At 42.4% G+C, this 20,335-nt stretch overlaps 1 protein-coding gene across 1 annotated transcript in view; it reads right to left on the reverse strand.

Annotated features, from left to right (window-relative positions):
- CSMD1 (CUB and Sushi multiple domains 1) overlaps nt 1-20,335 on the reverse strand; it is a 2,005,298-nt gene that overhangs the window by 397,506 nt on the left and 1,587,457 nt on the right. Inside the window, exons 13-15 of the mRNA XM_043454305.1 lie at nt 5,698-5,880; nt 3,554-3,880; nt 1,799-1,993 (exon numbers count right to left, since the gene is read on the reverse strand). Of these exons, the coding sequence (XP_043310240.1) occupies nt 1,799-1,993; nt 3,554-3,880; nt 5,698-5,880 (705 nt within the window). The remainder of the gene's footprint in view (nt 1-1,798; nt 1,994-3,553; nt 3,881-5,697; nt 5,881-20,335) is intronic.

The raw sequence follows: 20,335 nt of genomic DNA on the forward strand, positions 1-20,335 counted from the left end.
AATTGCCCACTCACGTTTCAAGTGATACTGTCTCCTTTTGTCTGACTCTGTGGGATTTCTCACCTGCTGCTGATTGATGCCCCTTTATTCCCCCGACTGCAAAGGAACGTGCCGGCCCTGAAGCCTAGACCCATCCTCACATTGGCTACTGCAGGTGAGCACACCCACAGTGAGAATGTGGCAGAGGGAACAGAGATTAGAGAGTATTGCCTGTCTTGAGATTCTCATAAAATTATTCACACTTCAAAGTTAGTAGTGATATACTTCTTCAAGCAGTAAGTATAAACACATTCAGTCCTGCCCCAGTATTCATGCCATTTATTTTAGAATCCTGATTCCAAGTTTACTGATGTATACAGGATAATGACCTATTCAGTTATTAACACTAATAAAATTTAAACTATTAAAAAAAAACATACTTTAAAGAAGCAGTAAAAATAAACAAAAAGGAAACGCCTGCTCTGGCTTTCTTGCTCCTGCCCTTCAGCTGACCAAGTGTCCACCCTGGGGTGGTGCTGACAGTCCACCAAATTGTCTCAACAGTTTGTGAAACTGCAGAAATGAGAACATCATTCTGTAAATTTAGGAGGGTCAGCCAGTGATGACTGAAGACAATGCTGGTCCTTGAAACAAGGAGAAAAGACTCTGGAGGCAGGGCTGGGGACAGGGCAAGGTGGTGAAGCACAACTCTGCTCCCAACACTGGTGGGTGAGCATGGGGCAGGGCGGGGTGGATGGGTGGAGCGGGGGATCTCAGGGCAGTTACAAGACCCTGGAGGTCACCACAGTGATGGATACACCGTGATGTACATGGGCCCAAGCCCAGCAGATGGACAATCACGAGAGTGAGCCTTAACGTAAACTGTGGACTCTGGGTGATGATGATTTATCCCTGTAGGTCCATCAGTTATAACAAATGCACCACCTGATGGAGGGCCCTGCTGATGGGGGAGGCTGTGCATTTAAGAGGGCAGGGGAGCCCGCAGGACATCTCTGTACCTTTCTTTCAATTTTGCAGTGAATCTAAAGCTGCTCTAAAATGTGTACTCTTTAAAAGATCTGCATTTCCTTGGTATCTACGAGAGATACTTTTATTAAGTTTTTCTTAGCTCATTATGCACGGGTGATTCTGATAACAGGGGTTTGGGTATATATCATAAGTGAATATTCCCCTACCTGAATATAAATTAAAAGTAACATCCTTCCTAATTCTTTCCCCTTTGGTTTTCCAACACAGGCAACCACAGTGAAATGTCAAGAAGAAAATTAGTTAGGCTGTATGTATGTCAGTTACACCAAGGGCAACAAAACAATTAACTAATAATGATGCTGTTTGCAGAGGATGAATTACACTCCCCCCAGATGATACTTTGGATTCCTAATCCCAGCATCTTAAAATATTTGGAAAAAAAGTTACTGCAGACATGGTTAGTCAAGACGTGGGCATTAGAGCAGGCCCTAGTCCAATATGATGGGTGTCCTTAGAAGGAGGGGACTTGGGACAGAGATGCATTCTCACAGGGATGCTGCTTCTACAAGCCAAGACAGGCAAAGCCCCAGAAGCCAGGAGAGGGGCCTGGAACACCTCCCCTACTCAGAGCCCGCACTGATGACACCTGGACCTTGGACTTCCAGCCTCCAGGACCGTGAGACGCTAACTCCTACTGTCAAAGTCACCACTTGGTGGTACTCGGCTATGGCAGCCTTAGGGAACCAGTGTCGCTGTCTGTTTTCTCGTTTGTTTTCTGTCAGACGCTCCCTTCAGAAGAAGGTAAGTGGCAGACAGGAGGGGCCCACACCTTCGCAGCGGGGGACGGTGGAGCTCCAGACGACATTCCCGTCCTGCAGGACGCAGGTGATGGACTCCGAGCCCTGGGTTTTGACAAAGCCATCATCACAGTGGAAGGAGACTGAGCTCCCCAGCAGGAACCTGTCACCAAAGCGCCGTCCATTTACGGGGATGCCAGGGTCATGGCACTCGTTTTGACCAAATGCTGAAAAGAGAAAAAAAAACATCAGAGTAAAAAAAAAAAAAACCAAACACTTGAATATTAACCATGGGTATTAAAAAAGAAAGCAGAACCACTTATAAAGCAGTTTTAGTTATTTTTCAGAGATAGATAAATACATTCAGTAAATAGACTATTGATACCTAGAGAGACAGAAGGAGAGAGATAGGTAGATAGACCTCATTATCATCCACACAGCATCCCAAAATTGGAAGCTACTTTCTCACTAAGAAAAATGGAGAAGAGATATGTAGTTTACAGAAAAGGATTTTGGTTCTGGCACATCTAGGTTAGCATCCCGGCTCTTGTGCTTACTGGTCCCTGGGAAGATTACTCCGGTCATCCGAGCCTTTTTGTGGTTCATTTGCTAAGTTGTGTCTGACTCTCTGCAACCCCATGGACTGCAGCCCTTCAGGCTTCTCTGTCTTCCACTGTCTCCCGGAGTTTGCTCAAATTCATGCCCTTTTAGTTGGTGATGCTATCTAATCATCTCAGCCTCCGCCGCCCCCTTATCTTTTTGCCTTCTCCTTTTGTTTCCGCCAATCTCCTCTGTCCATGGACTTTTCTAGGCAAAGAATTCTGGAGTGGGCTGCTGCTTCCTTCTCCAAGGGATTTTCTCAACCCAGGGACTGAACTCGTGTCTCCTGTGACTCCTGCATTGCAGGAAGATTCTTTACTGCTGAGTTACCAGGGAAGCCCCTATCTGAGTCTAGTTATCTTTATTTACAGAATGAGGAAGATGAAGCTTATATTCCAGAGCTGCTGCAATGTTAAATGAAACAATTTCTGTCAAATCCTAAGCAGATCACCTTAGAGAAGTAGGCAGTCAGTACATTTTAGCTTATAGCTCCTATTTAACATTATTATCTTACTTCATTCCCTCAACAGTGCAATTTAAGCAGATTGTCTTAAATATAAGCTATGATCAAATGAGGAGTCTGAATCAAAGAAAAGTTAGCTGTTTATCAAAATTCACCAAGTACATACGAGTTGTTGTTTAGTTGCTCAGTTGTGTCCAACTCTGCAACCCACTGGACTGTAGCCTACCAGGCTGCTCTGTCCATGGGATTTTCCATGCAAGAATATTGGAGTTTGTAGCCAGTCCCTTCTCCAGGGAATCTTCCCAACCAAGGAATCAAAACTGGATCTCCTGCATTGCAGGCAGATTCTCTACTGCTGTCACCTGGGAGGACCAAGTCCATACATTTAGCAGGTGTTATAATCCATGACTCCTGACTCCAAATACCTCAATGCTTTTCATTACTCTATTCTATTGCATGGAGGATACAAAGGTGGATGGATGGATGGATGGACAGAAGGAAGGAAAATCAGAGAGAGAGAAGTCATGTGAGCAACCAGTCCTCACTATAGGGGTGACCAAGACACCACAACAGAGTGGGGTATTTTTTTAAGTTCTCAGGATAATGTTATATAATTTTGAGAATTGTGACTATAAAACCCTGGAGTAACACCCTTGCCATTGAGCTTCGCTCACAGTAGAGCCAGCAGAGACCGTGGACGTGGGGTGGGTGCGGATGCACTTACTGGTGTAGGTGATGTTGAAGCCCCGGCCGGTGGTGGAGTGGTCCGACTGGAACTCCAGGCGGACGATGTGCCCGCTGCTGGCCAGCTGGGACGGCACCTCGTTGCCCGAGAATGTGCCCAGCACAGTTATGTCTGAAATCCCGTCATCTTTGACCGCAAGGAAGTCAAACTGAGGCTCCACGTCAAAGTCATTAAAGATGAGGTGAATTCTGCTGCCCGGCTCAGAGATGATCAGCCAGACACAGTTCATGTTGTTACCGTACTCTTCCGGGTAATTCGGTGAGAGGATAATTCCTGATGATGCCGTGAAGTTGAAGAAACAGGAAACTGAAGACACACAGATAATAATAGTTTCAAACAGTTTTGTCCACATCCAAAGATCTGCCTATGTGCTAAGGACCTGGGAAGGAAGTCTATACCAGCAGTTAACTAGGATGGTTCAACTTTTTCTTTTCTTTTTTTTTTTAATTTTGAGAGTATTTACTGAATTTGTTACAATCCAGCTTCTGTTTTATGTTTGTTTGGCCTCAACATATATGCGAATCTCAGTTCTCTGACCGGGGATTGTCCCGGGTTGTGAACACATTAAGTTCAACATACAGAACAACCACAGCCTATACATAATCAAGTGTACACTTGATTCAAAAATAACCCTATCAAGTTGACCGAAACTTGTAGCAAATATTACGATTTCTTGTTAGAACTTTCTGCCTTCAGAAGAGCAAATATTAATATGAAAAATTATTCCTGTTTCATAAGGATAATTTCCAGAAAACAAGGTTGATTCTAATCAGTTTCCTATTTTTCATTTTAAATTTTGCATGTGCCTTAAAGCACATTTTTTGAAATTACTTTTTAAGTCATTTAAAGAGTAACAATGATTAAAGAACAACTTGGAAAATCAGACCATATCCTGGTGGATAATATAAAAGTCTCTTGGAATATTTACTTAATGTATACTGAGAAATCAGTAATATATATGTTTTGTATATGTCCATATACATATTCTTTGGGAGGGAGCATCTATTGGACTTATTTCTGGGGTGTGGATTTGCTTATTATGTTACATTATTTCCTATATGTTTCCAGGTTATTGCTATACTTAGTTATAAAAAAATCTGTTTTTCAATCTGTTATGCAGTCCTTCTTTTCTATTTCTTTTCTACTTGTTAAATCACTTACAAGGGACCTGGAGACCATAATACAGAGTGACATAAGTCAGAAAGAGAAAAACAAATACTGTACAGTAACACTTACATGTGGAATCTGAAAACACTCGGTACAGACAATCTTATTGACAAAGCAGAACAGAGATGCAGGCGTAGAGAACAAGCATATGGACACCAAAGGGGGAAGAAGGAGTTGATGAACTGGGAGACTGGGGTTGACATATGTACCCTACTGACACTATACATAAAATAAATAACTAATGAGAACCTTAACAATATAAACTACAAACTAGACAAAAAATAGGAGGAAGCAGGCAAGTCTTCCATTGAAATGTGAAGTGACATCACTTGAAGCTCACAATTGTGTTTCAAGTATCACAGTACATGGTGTGCCATGTTTTTCTCTGCAACCCTGTGGCCTGCAGCCCGCCAGATTCCTCTGTCCATGGGATGCTCCAGGCAGGAATACCGGACTAAGTTGCCATTCCCTTCTCCAGGGATCTTCCCAACCCACAGATGAAACCTGCATCTCTTGCATCTCCTGCATTGGCAGGGGGATTCTTTACCACTCAGCCACTTGGGAAGTCCTATGCAGTACTGATACTATGTATACAATAGATAACCAATGAGAACCTGCTTAGGGAAGCCCTCACAGGACATTATTAGGTTGCAAAGACCCCAGGCCCTATCGAGGATGGCTCACAGAGCTGGCATCAGCCCCTCTGGATGGAAGTGATGCTCTGTGGACTTTGCTCGTGGAAAGCTCTTATCGACAGCGTATCTGTCTTGTAGTAAGAACATCACCAACTGGCTTTAAGTCAGTGGAGAAGGAAGAGCTGCGTTTGAGGAGCCCTGAGTGCTTCTGGTCAATGCTGCGCCCCTGGGGGTGCAGGCAGCTGCCCTCCCTCCGGGCACACCCTGCTCCGCTCCCCCCTGGGGCAGCTTGGAACAGACCCCCGCCAGGAGAGTACTCACATACACAGCTGGGCTTGTTGCCAGACCACTGGTTGTTCTGCTGACACGTGATGACTCTCTCCCCCACCAGCTCGAAGGCCGCCTGGCACTCGAACGTGAGTGTGTCTCCGTGGAGAAAGCTGCTGCCGGTCCGCTTACCGTAGGCTGGGATGCCTGGATCCCCGCACCCCCCTTTCTCAATTTCTGAAAGGAGGAGAGATGAGTGGACCATTGAGAAAACACGATGAACGTTTTCAACAGTTTAGAAAGTGAACAATGGTTGACTTTTGCATTGTTTCCATAAACAGTTTCAATTCATCTAATATTTATTTAGCAGAAGACAGAAAAAATATATACTTCAAATTTTGGAGAAAAGTGTTTAACTTTTCTTTCAAAGGAAACACAAAGCTATACAGATGTGTTAACCAGGCAAATGTTACAATTAATAGATGTTTCTTCCTGGTCTACACCCTTCCTGCATGCTATCCATAACTGCTGCCAGTAAAATGTAAGCATCAATTTTGTTTTAATTGATGTGTTTTTTAATGTAAACCACACAAGTAAGAAGGTTCATTCTCTACTGAATATTTAAATCAATATATCCATTTGAATATTCTCTCCTTTAAATTGGTGTTAAAACTCATTTAGGAAACAAAATGAATATATTCATGGTCCTCAGATGAAAAGAAAATATGTGGAATCAAGGCTCTTTTCATTAGCACATGATTGTAATGACATGTGGATACAAATGCACCAAATTATACACACATTTCAACTTTGCTCTGTCACAAATGTTAATGATATAGGATGATTAACTGAAATATGTTTATTCATTGATTCATACAAAAATATTTCTTGAGGGCCAATAATGCATCAGGTTCTGTTCTAGGTAATGAGGTTAGTGGACAAACAAGACAAAATTCCCACACGCACAGGGCTGACATTACATAGAGGGAACCAGTAACAATTTGTGAGATAATGAAGGAGACACAGGCCAGGGTGCCCGGACCTGCAGGAGGGTGCTGGGGAAGGGCTGGTCTGCAGAGGAAGGGAGGGACCGGCCAGAGCTGCCTAGGAGGTTTCCACGGGAAGAAGATTTTGCAGGGTTTTCAGAAGATACACAATGTGATCCGAGTACAAGTTCAGAAGACCCTCCTCTGGGCTGGGAGTGGAGGCAGGAGAAGGGTGAGTTTCCATAACTCAGGGAGGTTTATCTGTGCTTGGCTCACAGATGCATCTCTGGGCCCGTGTTCCTTCCTGAATTCGTCATGTGCTTGCACTTTGTCGTCTTGCTGTGAGCAACAGCAAATTCAGATGTAGCAACATAAATGTCTTCTGATGAGGTCTCAGTGTCTGGAAAGTCTGTGGAAGTGACTCAGCTGAATTTCTGGGTGGTTTTCAGGTACATTCCTGCCTTGTGGGGAACCTGTCCAAGCTCAGAGATTGATCCAAAGATGGCTTATTCTCCTCCAGAGGAAAAACTCTACTTTCAAGTGTTCAGGAGTATCAGAGAGGTGAAATCAGCTGGTAATATAATGGTGGTGAAACTTCAACATGTAGGATATCAGCCCATCTGTTTCTGAAGCAAATTAGCACAAGAACACAAAACCAAACCAAACCAGGTACTTTGTGCAAACAAGTTCCTCATACTCTCCTGATGGCTCAGGCCATCAGATTAAAAAGATGGTCTAAATAGCATCAGTTAAATGGGAGCTCCAAAATCACTGTAGATGGTGATTGCAGCAATGAAATTAAAAGGCGCTTACTCCTTAGAAGGAAGATTATGACCAACCTAGACAGCATATTAAAGAGCAGAGACATTACTTTGGCAACAAAGGTCCGTCTAGTCAAGGTTATGGTTTTTCCAGTGGTCATGTATGGATGTGAGGGTTGGACTATAAAGAAAGCTGAGTGCCAAAGAATTGATGCTTTTGAACTATGGTGTTGGAGAAGACTCTTGAGAGTCCCTTGGACTGCAAGGAGGTCCAACCAGTCCATCCTAAAGGAGATCAGTCCTGGGTGTTCATTGGAAGGCCTGATGCTAAAGCTGAAGCTCCAATACTTTGGCCACCTCATGCGAAGAGCTGACTCATTTGAAAAGACCCTTATGCTGGGAAAGATTGGGGGCAGGAGGAGAAGGGGATGACAGAGGATGAGATGGCTGGATGGCATCACCGACTCGATGGACATGGGTTTGGGTAAACTCTGGGAGTTGGTGATGGACAGGGAGGCCTGGCATGCTGCGGTTCATGGGGTTGCAAAGAGTTGGACACGAATGAGCGACTGAACTGAAATGGGAGCTAAAATGTTCCTGGATGCAATGCAGGCCAAGAAAGCTTGGAGGACACTCTTCCTTAAGGGCCAGCCTTGGAGTACAAGTGGATGAACCTGAGCTGAGCAGAGGCAGGAATGGATCTACTTGAATTTAATGCTTGGATTACCTTGAACCAAATTTCTTTGACTGAAGGCAATTTGGACTGGTGGTTTATAACAGAAAAGACCTTATTTTTTTTAATTTATTCATTTTTCATTGAAAGATAATTGCTTTATAGTATTGAGTTGGTTTCTACCAAACTTCAACATAGATGTGATGTTGAATCAGCCATAGATTTACCTATGTCCCCTCCCACTTGAACATCCCTCCCACCTCCCTCCCCATCCCACCCTTCCAGGTTGTTACAGAGCCCCAGTTTGATTTCACTGAGTAACACAGCAAATTCCCGTTGGGTGTCTATCTTACATATGGTAATGTAGTTTTCTATGTTACTCTCTCCACACATCCCACCTTCTCCTCCCCTCCTCCCCCAAGCCAAGTCCACAAGTCTGTTCTCTATGCCTATGTCTCCACTGCTGCTCTGCAAATAGGTTCATCAGTTCCATCTTTCTAGATTCCACATATATGCATTTGTGTACACTATTTGTGTTTCTCTTTCTGACTTGCTTCCCTCTGTATAATAAGCTCTAGGTTCATCCACCTCATTAGGACTGACTCAAATGACTCAAATTCCTTTTTAGGACTAAGTAATATTCCATTGTATATATGTACCACCGCTTCTTTATCCATTCATCTGTTGATGGATTTCTAGGTTGCGTCAATGTCCTAGCTGCTGTAAACAGAGCTGCAATGAACATCTGTGTCTTTCAATTTTGGTTTCCTCAGGGTATTCACATAGTAGTGGGATTGCTGGGTCATATGGCAGTTTTATTCCTATCTTTTTAAAGGAATATCCATAGTGTTCTTCATAATAGCTGTGCTAATTTACATTTCTACCAACAGTGCAAGAGCGTTCCCTTTTATCCACACCCTCTCCAGCATTCATTGTTTGTAGATTTTTTGATGATGGCCATTCTGACCAGTTAAGGTGATATTTCATTGTAGTTTTGATTTGCAGTTCTCTAATAATGAAGCCATGTTGAGCATCTTTTCATGTGTTTATTAGTCATCTGTATGTCTTCTTTGGAGAAATGTCTGTTTAGGTCATTTTCCCACTTTTTGATTGGGTTGTTTGTTTTTCTGAATTGATTTGTAAATAGATGGAGAGATAGTCTATGTTTCTGGGTTGGAAGAATCAATTTTGTGAAAATGACTATTCTACTAAATGTAATCTACAGATTCAGTGCAATCCCTATCAAATTACCAATGACATTTTTCACAAAACTAGAACAAAAACTCTCACAATTCATATGGAAACACAAAAGATCTCAAATAGCCAAAGCACTCTTGTGAAAGAAGAATGGATCTGGAAGAATCAATCTTCAGACTATACTACACAGTTATAGTTATCAAGGCAGTATGATACAGGCACACACACACAAAACACAGAAATATAGACCAATGGAACAATATTGAAAGCCCAGAGATAAACCCACACACTTATGGATACCTTATTTTTGACAAAGGAGGTAAGAATATACAATGGGGCAAAGATAGTCTCTTCAATAAGTGCTGCTGGGAAAACTGGACAGCTCCATGTAAAAGAATGAAGTTAGCACACTTCCTAACACCATACACAAAGATAAACTCACAATGGATTAAAGACTTAAATGTAAGACCAGAAACTATAAAACTCTTAGAGGAAAACATAAGCAGAACACTCAATGACATAAATCAAAGCAAGATCCTCTATGACTCACCTCCTAGAGTAACGGAAATAGATAAATGGAATCTAATTAAACTTAAAAGTTTTTGCACAGCAAAGGAAACTATAAACAAGGAGAAAGACAGCCCTCAGAATGGGGGAAAATAAGCAAATGAAACAACTGACAAAGGATTAATTTCCAAAATATGCAAGCAGCTGATACAAGAGCTTCCATTTGATGTGACCTCTCAGTGGAACAGGGGTCAGGAGCCCAGGGTCCTGGCCAAGGACACAGCTCTGAGGTCAGGAATCAGAACAGCAGACTTGGTTTGGAAATTCCTGGGCTAAGCTGGGCCACCTGATGCAATTTAGTCTTGTAAAGTCTCCATTTTCACTTCCTCCGTTTCACTTCCTTCCTCTCACAGTGCAGCTTGTGAGAGTTGAACCATATAATTCACATAAGTCCTGGCATATAGGGCCCATATTAGCTATCACTAGGATTATTAGCAAACCTTAGACTCCTAGATGCTTCTTTTTGCCTCTGTGATGCTAAAGTTCATAACTTTTTATAGTGAAATGAATTAATGACATTTCTACATTAACTGAGTCTGGGAACTTAGAGCACATGGAAATAAGCTGGTTGTAGCCACACTGTGTGGAAGGTCTTTCTGCTTCCCATGCTGAGGGTTTAGAATGTCTAGTGGCCCTTCATCTCCACCAAAGATACTGGTATTCCCTGATCCAGACATAAGGCCAGGGCTAGCCCAGAGCAGAACCTGAGTCTGGTGAGTCCTTTTTTAAGAGTTTGGCAGGGACTTGTGATGCCAAGTCCAGGGACTAGTGTTGTACTAGTAACATCCACTATCAGTAAGTCTGCATGGAAGAGCCAGATGCACTCATCAGCCACAGAATATGAAGCTTCACTTGGGGAGCATTTATGGGTGTTTTGTATTCTTGACCCCTGCATGCTGTATCACTTGAGCCCCAAGTAACTGTGACAGAATCTACACACATTCAGAAATTTCCCTTGGAGGTCAAACTGCCTTCACTTGAGAATCTGCATCTACATCACTTATTGTCTGAACCAGTAAAAACAAGTAAGGGAAGAATAAGACTGGCCTGACATTGATACAGTAACCTCATCAAGCCTCCTTCCATATGGAACAAAATGTCAGATGTCAAAGATGACCCCGACATGTTCATGCTCTCCTAGAAACAAGCACCATAGTCTGTTACCAGTGAAGACACTGAAGCCCCCAGAGCCAAGCTGGTCAAATATCTATTCCGAATGATCACTCTAGAAATGGGATCTGATAATGGGGAGTCTAAGGAAAATACTAGGCTGCAATTATTTCCTCTCTCCTTCTCAGATGCTGCCTTTTTAGCAGCTGGTAACATTCATAAACAAGTCTACCGGGGACTCAATGGCACTCCCACTGATATGTTTTCCTTTGACAGTGATCTTTAAAAGTACACAATAATGTTATTTCATTTTCATTTTTTCATGTTGATTAATATTTCTAAATTGTATGAAGTATTACTTTTGAATACTAATTTTATATCTAATCTAAATATTTATAATACATTGACATTACATATTTAATGCTCATCTGTAATATATTTGATTTTTATTTGGTAGTTTATACTATACCTATAAATGTTTATATAGTAAATGAGCAATTGGATTCACTAATTTTCTTTTACATTTTTATTTTTACTTTATATTAGAGTGTAGCTGATTAACAATGCTGTCATAGTTTCAGGTGGACAGTGAAGAGACCACACACACGCATGTGTCCATCCTGCCCCAAACTCCCCTCCCATCCACGCTGCCACACAATGTTGAGCAGAGTTCCCTGTGCTATATAGCAGGTGCCTTTTGGTTGTCTATTTTAAATATAGCCGAGTGTATATGTCTGTCCTGAACTCTCTAATGGATTCACTAACTTTTTAATGTATCAGAACTCTCCTTTTCCTGGTACATCAGTATTCCCTGACATGTAAACCAAAACAGTGAAACTGAAATTGAGTCTGCTATGACAGAGGCTTATCAGTCACACTTCTGAGAAAGGACATTAAAACCATTAAGGTGCGCCACATCCACTTGGCAATTACTGATCTACAAAAGTCACTCAATTAAATCCAATCCTTAATCTGAAATGCCACGGCTGCTCTCTGATATTTACCACACGATTACTGCACAGCTTCCCTGTAAGACTGCCCGCCGATTGAGAACTGCTACTGTTCACGTTTCGGGCTATCTTTGCCCCTGCTTTGACCCCAGCACACGACAAGAGGTGTGGATGAATGAATGCTGCTTTAGGGAGTAACCGAGTTTCCCTGGACGTCTCTGCTCAGCTTAAGTATCCTGGCTTGGTGACTTGTCCACATAGCGGGACCTTCCTGTTCCTGACTCTTCTTCTGCTCCTCCGCACTCCAGGGAACTGCCCTGCCTTCTCCAAGCCCACCCATAGGAGCGCACCTGCGGTGGACCCCCCTGACAGGTGTCTGTGTATCGCAGAGACCATTCTCATCAAGCAGGAGCATCTCCACCCACTGGAAAGCCCTGTATCAGCCTCTGTGCCTCCCACCCCGTCAAGGACTCTCTGCTTCCAACGGCAGAGGTGTCCTGAGCCTCCCAGGACATGTCAAGCTTCTACACTGTCCTCCCATCAAAGACACCATCCTCTCTCTGTCTATAATGACCCTCTTGGTTAAAGTCTCTTTAGAGCCCCATAATCTGGAGTTCTGTCACTCCCTATGTTCCCTACCCTGGGGTTTATAGGTAGCTTTCCTGTAGAGGTTTAAGAACAAGTCTTATTTGGTCCTATTTGGATGTGGACCTGTCTTTCTACTTTATTACACTGTTATTTTTTCCAGAATGATAAGGCTTATCTTCCTTGGGCTTATTGGTACTTAAATGGTGCCCTAAACAAAGTGAACACTTGGCACTGTGTTGTTATTTAAAAGGAATTGAGACATCTTCCCAAGCTTAGGTAGTTTTTGGTTATAACACAGCCTGTGCCCTTTTTTTTCTCTATGAAGAGTTACTATCTGTTGCCTAACTGCTTAGCCTGCGATAGACACTTCTGAGCACCATTCACTGTTTCAGCTACAGGTCTAACCAACAAGTGAGCAGACCAGGAAACTGGTCTTGTGGAGAGTGTAGCTTAGGGCAGTCAGCAGAAAATACAAACGGCCTAAAGTAAGCCAGACAGGGACAAACGTGCTGGAGAAAGAGAAAGCCGGTAAGAGGAATACCTCTGGTTTGAGTGATGGAAAGTAGAGTAGTCAGATGGTCTTTTCTGGTGGGACAGTCAGAGAAGGTTTCTGAAAACTGAACGTGTCGGCAGAGACTTGAAGTGGGGGGACACACTTGAAATGTGTGAGGGGGGAGACGGTCCCACCTGTGGTGAGCAGGAGATGACCTGCAGGGCTGGGTGAGGGACGCCCCTGGCAGGACGAGGAAGAGCAAGGCGGCCACAGGTGACCGTGGAGGTGAAGGGAGAGATGAGGACGCAGAAGCACGGAGCTGGCCGGGGCCAGGCGATGCACGGCCTCTAGACTTTTAAGTGCATTTCATTCTTTCATTGTGTTTTATTACAATCATGCAGTAAGAGCTATAGAAACCAGATAAACTATCAATCTCTCCCCTAAATTGTTGTGAAACATCGTCTCATAATAAAGATTGGAGAGGACACCTAAATGCCACCGTGAGATAAGACTTTCCTTAGGGTTATCAGTTCCATTGATTTTAGCTTCTTTGCTGCTGAGAATGCCAATCCTGAATGATCATGAATATTGACCTTCTATCGATGCATTTACATATGCTTGGCAGGCAGCCTGGTTTATAGAAAAGGCTACCAGATTGACTAAGAATCTAGATTTGATTGACAGATCTTTCACTTAATAACCAAGAATATTATTTGATTTGACATTTTCTTAAAAATGATTTATTTTAATTGGAGGATAACTACAATATTGTTACAGTTTTTGCCATACATCAGTATGAATAGGCCGTAGGTATACATGTGTCCCCTCTGTCCTGAATCACCCTCCCACCTCCATCCTATCCCTCCCACCCCTAGCCTATCCCTCCCACCCCATCCCTCTGGGTTGCCCCAGAGCACCAGCTTTGGGTGCCCTGCTTCATGCATCAAACTTGCACTGGTTATCTATTTTACATATAGCAATGTATAGTTTTAATGCTATTCTCTCAAATCATCCCACCCTCTCCTTCTCCCACTGAGTCCAAAAGTCTATTCTTTATGTCTGTGTCTCCTTTGCTGCCCTGCAAGTAGGACTGTTGATACCACGTATAAATGCTTTGATGTTTTAAATTGTGGAACATGCCCTACATGCTAGGGTACTAGGACCAGGGATGAGTTACCCCCTTCAGGAAGTCCATAGTCTAGTAATCTGAATAGACTGTGCTCAGTGACCATCACAGGGCATTTTGTGAGACATCTCTCTCATTAAAGGTATTCGGAAATGAATATTAAACATTGAATGCTCTTAAAATGAAGATAAACCGTTGAAGGGAAAAGAGACTCTGAACTTTTAACTACTTCTGTCTAGCCCGTAGCACTTATTCTGCAAGTCATATAGAAAAGGCTTGAATTGGAGCTCCAAGAGTTCCAGTCAGACGGCAGCTAGACTGGGTCCAGAGCAACTCAGCCAAGGGCAGTGTTCGATGGGGTTGTCTGACTCACGGACAAGCCAAGCGACTGGCCAGAGGCCAGTGGCTGCTACCCACCCTCTGTTCCTTAATGAGGGGATCTTCTCAGGACCCCTCTACTTCTTTTCCATGTTAATTTCTATCCTCTTAACGAAGATCCAGCATTACTGGGCCCCTGACTTCAGGAGGAAGCAAGTTAAAAGGGACAGGAAGAAGCCCTTCAACTTCAGAAACCAGCTGAAGTTGGTCCTTAAAGCATGAGTATGACAGAACGCAAGATCCGAGTGTTTCGGAGGTGCTTTGCATTATTATTATCTTTCCCATTGGGCAGAAGCTTTGAGTAGAGAGTTTAACCATCACGTTTGTAGAGAAAGACATGCCTGCTTCTAGCAGAAGCAAACAGACCCGCCTTCTGCCTGGGCCTCTGCCTCTGCCTCCATCAGTGGTTCCCAAACTCACCCGCACATCACAGTTGCCCAGGGATCCTCACCTCTACAAATCACAAATTCTAGTATTTCCTGATGAACCATAGCTTTGACTATATGGACCTTTGTTGGCAAAGTGATGTCCCTGCTTTTTATATGCTGTCTAGGTTTGCCACAGCTCTTTTTCCAAGGAGCAAGCGTCTTTTAATTTCATGGCTACAGTCACTGTCCGCAGTGATTTTAGAGCCCAAGAAAATAAAGTCTGTCACTGTTTCCATTTATTCCCCCATCATTTTACCAATAAATTAAACAAGTGCAAAAATAGCTAAGTGACATTACAAGCTAAATTTCTCTTTTCACAGTACATAGTGAAACTGTCACTAAACAGTGTGAATTGTGTTTCATATGGTATCAAGATTACATTTGACTGCTAGTAATCAAAAAGTTCAAGGAAAATCAGCTTACAATAACAAGTTTTTTATTTTCCTGAAATAACACGAATAATGGATGTAGGAGTGCAATGCAGACCCATGGTCAGATCAATAAGAACCCAGGCTCTTCATTGCTGTTTTCCATCACCCTGAACATGCTGGTCGACATCTTCAGGGCTGCAGTCTCATGGCACAAAGGGGCTGCTAGATGTGAAGGTAGGAAGAAACCAGAGCGTCACAGTCCCCCACAAGGACAGCTAGTGGGGTTCTTTCTTAAAAAAAAAAACAAACAAAAAAAACTTTTCCAGAGGCCTTAATTAGTGACTTCTGTTATATCTCTTTGTGTTATATCTTTTATGCTGGTCACCTAACCATTCCTACCTCTGAAGAATCCTGTAAATATAATATTAGCACTTCCCAGACTCTCTCATGTAGGAAGAAAAAGGAAAATAGTGTTTTCTAAAGTGGCATTTGCATAACCCATCATGCTAGCATCTGCCACGAGATGCTAGCAAAATTAGAAATTGAATCGAACGCCTGCCAAAAATACCATGTCAATGGAAACAAAATCCCCTCTCAAACATAAAATCATTTTCAATATGTTTGGCAGTGTTAGCTGGTACAGTGTTTAAATATCTTGTTAGTTTATGTTCAGTGTTCAGGGGAAAAAAAGTACAAATCCGTTTCTGTAAATTCTTTTGGGAATAAATTGGGAGTTAAATAAAGATAAAGAAAAGGGAATGCTGTTTTAGAGAAAAGGTATTACTAGAACAACTTCCAGAGAAGTAAAAAAGTGACAAAGTAAAAGATTAGGTAAAAAAATAAAAGAATGCCTCAGAGTATCATGAACCAAAGCCATTTCATGATTTATTTATTCTTTCTGAATTCTGCCGTCAAGATTACGGCAGAATCTTTATTCTGCCATGCAAGGAATCTTCTGCTGGACTAGTTGACAATTTACAGGGCATCGTCAACTTGCTGACTCCCAGTGGATGTGTGTTATCATGGCCGGAGGGCACATTTGAATGGCCCGCCAGAAAGAAGAGAAAGAGGTACATAATGAAGAAAAGGAAAAAAAAAAAAGTGGATTTTAACTTTAGAAACTAGAGAGCCAGTTAATAAATTATCTGGTCTGTTAGTTCTTTTTTTCCTAAGGAGATATTAACTGCACCAAAATGAAGCTATCATTTCTGGTGGCATTTCACACGCTTTTAGTTAACAGTCTGAGATCATAAACTCACTCTTTCCTCCAGGTGTGTTTTACAGCCGGCTCTTCTCATAGCTGGGAAGTCACGGTGCTTAAAGATGACTCTCCTGTACCTGCTTTACTAAGACAGAGATTGTATGTTGACTTTCTCTACCCCGTGCACGGTGTTACTAAATAACATTTACTATAGAAAGCTAAAGATAAACCTTCTGGGTTTACTGTATCTGCTAAGACAGTTATCTTGTGCCTACTTCACAAAGAGGATTTCTGGATTGAAACCAGCATTTAGCTGTGCATAATGTAAACATTTTTTCTAGGCTAATTTTGTCAACTTTGCTCTACAATTAGGCTCAACATTTGGGTACTTGATTATCCAATTATCTGTGCATTAGATTGAGCCCAAAATTGCTTCTGGAAAAGCATCTTGGCTTGGCCCACAGTACTTCATTAGGTCACCTCTAAAGAGCTGGCATCGCCTCTACCCGGGCCTGTGTTCTTGTTAAGCATTTCATCTTATACAGTAACGTCATTTTATCCAAGCATATGGCTCTGTCCTAATTTGGCAACACAGCATATCTGCATAGCAAGGACTTATCTGGGCATACAATATTGAATTAACTGCTAATCAATTATTCTTCAGAGATGCTATGGACAGAATTTTGTCTCCTCCTAATTCCTACCCTGAAACACTAAGCCCCCAGATGGCTCTACCTGGAGACAGGGCCTTTAGGAAAGTAACTGAGGATAAAAGGGGTTGTAATGACTGGGCTCCAGTCCAGAATGACTGATGTTGTTATACGGAGAAGAGACACCAGCGATTTGCACACAGAGGAAGGGCCCTGTGAGGACACAGCCAGATGACAGCCATGTACAAGCCGAGATGTCAGGTCTCAGAAGAAATCCGACCTGCTAAGCACTTGGATCTTGGAAATGTGAGCAAATAAATTGCTGTGTTTCAGCCCCACCCAGTCTATGGTACATTGTTATGCCTGCTCCAGTGAACTAATACAACTTAAATTAAGATACTCTATTTATGGATAAGTGCATGAAGCTACATCCATGCAAGTTTATTCTTCTAGAATAGGTTCGTCTTTCATTAGGTCAGGATTGGGCCACTTTCCTGTTCTCTTGACATATTTCTCGTCACTGATTTAAACTTCAGAATCATGCTACTAGCATACATTGAGAGTTGTTAAAAGACAAGAGTCTATTGCTCCAGGCTGCTGATAAATATTTCTTTAAAATGTCGTTGAGAATATTGGCTACATTTTAGCAAGATATTAACTTTAGGAAGTCCAAAGGGAAAAATGTATTCTCTAATTTTAGTAGTATAAAATTGTTGGGAAACTGGTTTATTTTTATTCTATTAATTTTCTGGTTACAGGAGGACAAGAAGACTGATGAAGAAAGACTGATGAAGTGAGGTCTCGGGGTGGGAGCTGCTGGTGCCGGGGGACCTGAAAGAAGAGTCATGAGAACACAGGAGGGTGAGCAGTGAGTTTCTAGAGCGCCGGAGTTCATGGGTGGCCAGGCCTTCGACAGGACCACGCGAGCGACCGGACCAGATGCCACCCTCTGCTCGCCTCAGCACCTCTGCCCCTCTCTGCTCTGCAGAGGCCCCCGCTTAGTCTTAGACTTTCTCATCTTCCAAGAAGGAAGCTTCTCCTGGCTGTGGAGTTTGCTAAAAGAAAGTGTGAGAAGACGTGCTAGTGCTTAAGTTGGGCAAAGGGGGCCTGCATTTGGTCTGATATTTGTAACACTTCCACCAGCGTTCATTGAACCACAGATCAAAAACATTCAGCAGAAAAAGTCCAGAAAATTCCAAAAGTCAAAGCTTGGATTTGCTGCACTCCACAACTACTACCCAGCATTACAGGTACAAGAGGAAAGTATGCAGAAGGGTGCGGGGATGTGTGTTATACCTAAATGCTACACCATTTCACATCAGTGACGTGAGCATCCTCAAACGTTGACCACCTCAAGGTGGAGGCGTCCTGGAACCAATCCCCAGAGGGAAGTGAGGGCCAACCTCACAAACTCCGCTGGAGAGAGGCACAGAGCCCCACTCCTCCTTGCGGGTCTCCCTGACCTGGGCCTCCTTGTCGCTGAACGCTTCCGTCCTCAGCTTACACTGCTCTTTCCCGTTACAGATGCCCTCTGGGTCCATCAACGAATAAATAACTCCCCCTTTTCCTGCACATTTCTTATTCCACTTGCTACTTAGGTTCAGAGAGGAAATGGTGAGCAGAGAAATACTATTCCTCCACCTTCAGTCAGAAGCCTGCTATTGTCATAACTTTGGAAGAATTCACTTTGGGATGTGATTTCATATTGAGAGGGTTAGTTAGGAGAAGGTCATATTATTATAATTTTCTCATTGTCATTATCATAGTACAGTATGCTCAAAACATTTATAATAAGCACCCCAGAAGTTCAGTTTATTTCTCACAAATATCACTTATGCTGTTTCCTTCCACACTTCCCCACAGTGCTTCATATTTCTCAAAGATCAAGATGAATATTTTAAAAGTATATTCTTCCGCAGTTTTGGCATAAAGGAAATACTATAACTACTTTTGAATACTGTTTTTACTGATGAAGATTCTCACTTCATTTTTGGCACCAATAAGCTCTAAAACTTAAATTGTATTTTTTCATCTTATTAATAAACAAAAGGGGCTGGGATGAGATAATTGCTGGCATTCCTTTCCAGTTTTATATTATGATATCCTGAAGTCTTTGATGTAGAACTTAGCAACAAAAATATGAATCTATCAATCTTGACTCTCCCATGGTTAATACTTTTTACTAAAAAGACTGTTTTAGGACAGTCCCAAAGAACTGATGCAGTTCATTTATGGTTATTGTCACCATCCTCCTAAAGACACACCAAGACACACCACACACAAATGTGTCTTGTAGTTTTAGCTGATTTCCAACATATTTTGCATTGCCCCCGGGGTTCAGGGTTTCCCCATTCATAGTCAAGTTTCCCCATTCATGATGAAAGATGTTTCATCATCACTGTTATCATTTGAATTATTCTCTACTCGCCACTGTGCCTCCTTCTTCCACTTTTGATGCCAAAGCCAAAATAATCTTTCTAAACCCCAGATGTCGTGAAATACCCCTGGTGAGCCCCCCAAATCTCAACCCAAAGGCTTGTGCCTGATTTAGAAAGCCGGCATTGCCACCTTCCTGGGTCAGCTTTCACGGCCCACCCTCTGCCTGTGATCACCATCCAGGCTGCAACTTCTGGTCCCTGATGGTACCTCATTTCAGCCTGACGCCTGCTGTGAGCACTCCGCTTCCTCCTGTCTTTAACCTGATCCACTCAGTCCACTGTTGATGTTCTAATTTCCATTGCACCTGCTCTGGGATTAGACTTGATCACAGGCTCTGCCCTCACTTGTCCCTTCTCTGGAAGCTGTATTTATCTTCTGTGATTTACTGTAAACTCTCACAGGGACTATTTTATTGACATTCAGATTCCTTGCACCTAGCCACACACAGTACATGTTCTTCAAGATTGGTTTTAATGAATGTCACAGAGTTTTCTATTTACATATGCATGTAAAACCTATGTTTGCTACCATCACACGTTTGATACACTGCCTCTTTCATGAAACTTTTATCGAACTCCTAATTTACCTACAATCCCAGGTGGGATAGATGGGTCTAGGAAAACAGTGCATCTTTTTCTTTTTAACCTGAAAAGACAAAATTTTTTATTAAAATGATAATGGTATATTTTATGAACAAGCAAAAACTGTGTTTATAAAAAGACCTTTAATATAATCTGGAGAATTTAGTGAAGTCCAATCACATCTTAACCCTGT

The sequence above is a fragment of the Cervus canadensis genome, chromosome 31, assembly GCF_019320065.1.
Source record: "Cervus canadensis isolate Bull #8, Minnesota chromosome 31, ASM1932006v1, whole genome shotgun sequence".
Taxonomy (NCBI): domain Eukaryota; kingdom Metazoa; phylum Chordata; class Mammalia; order Artiodactyla; family Cervidae; genus Cervus; species Cervus canadensis.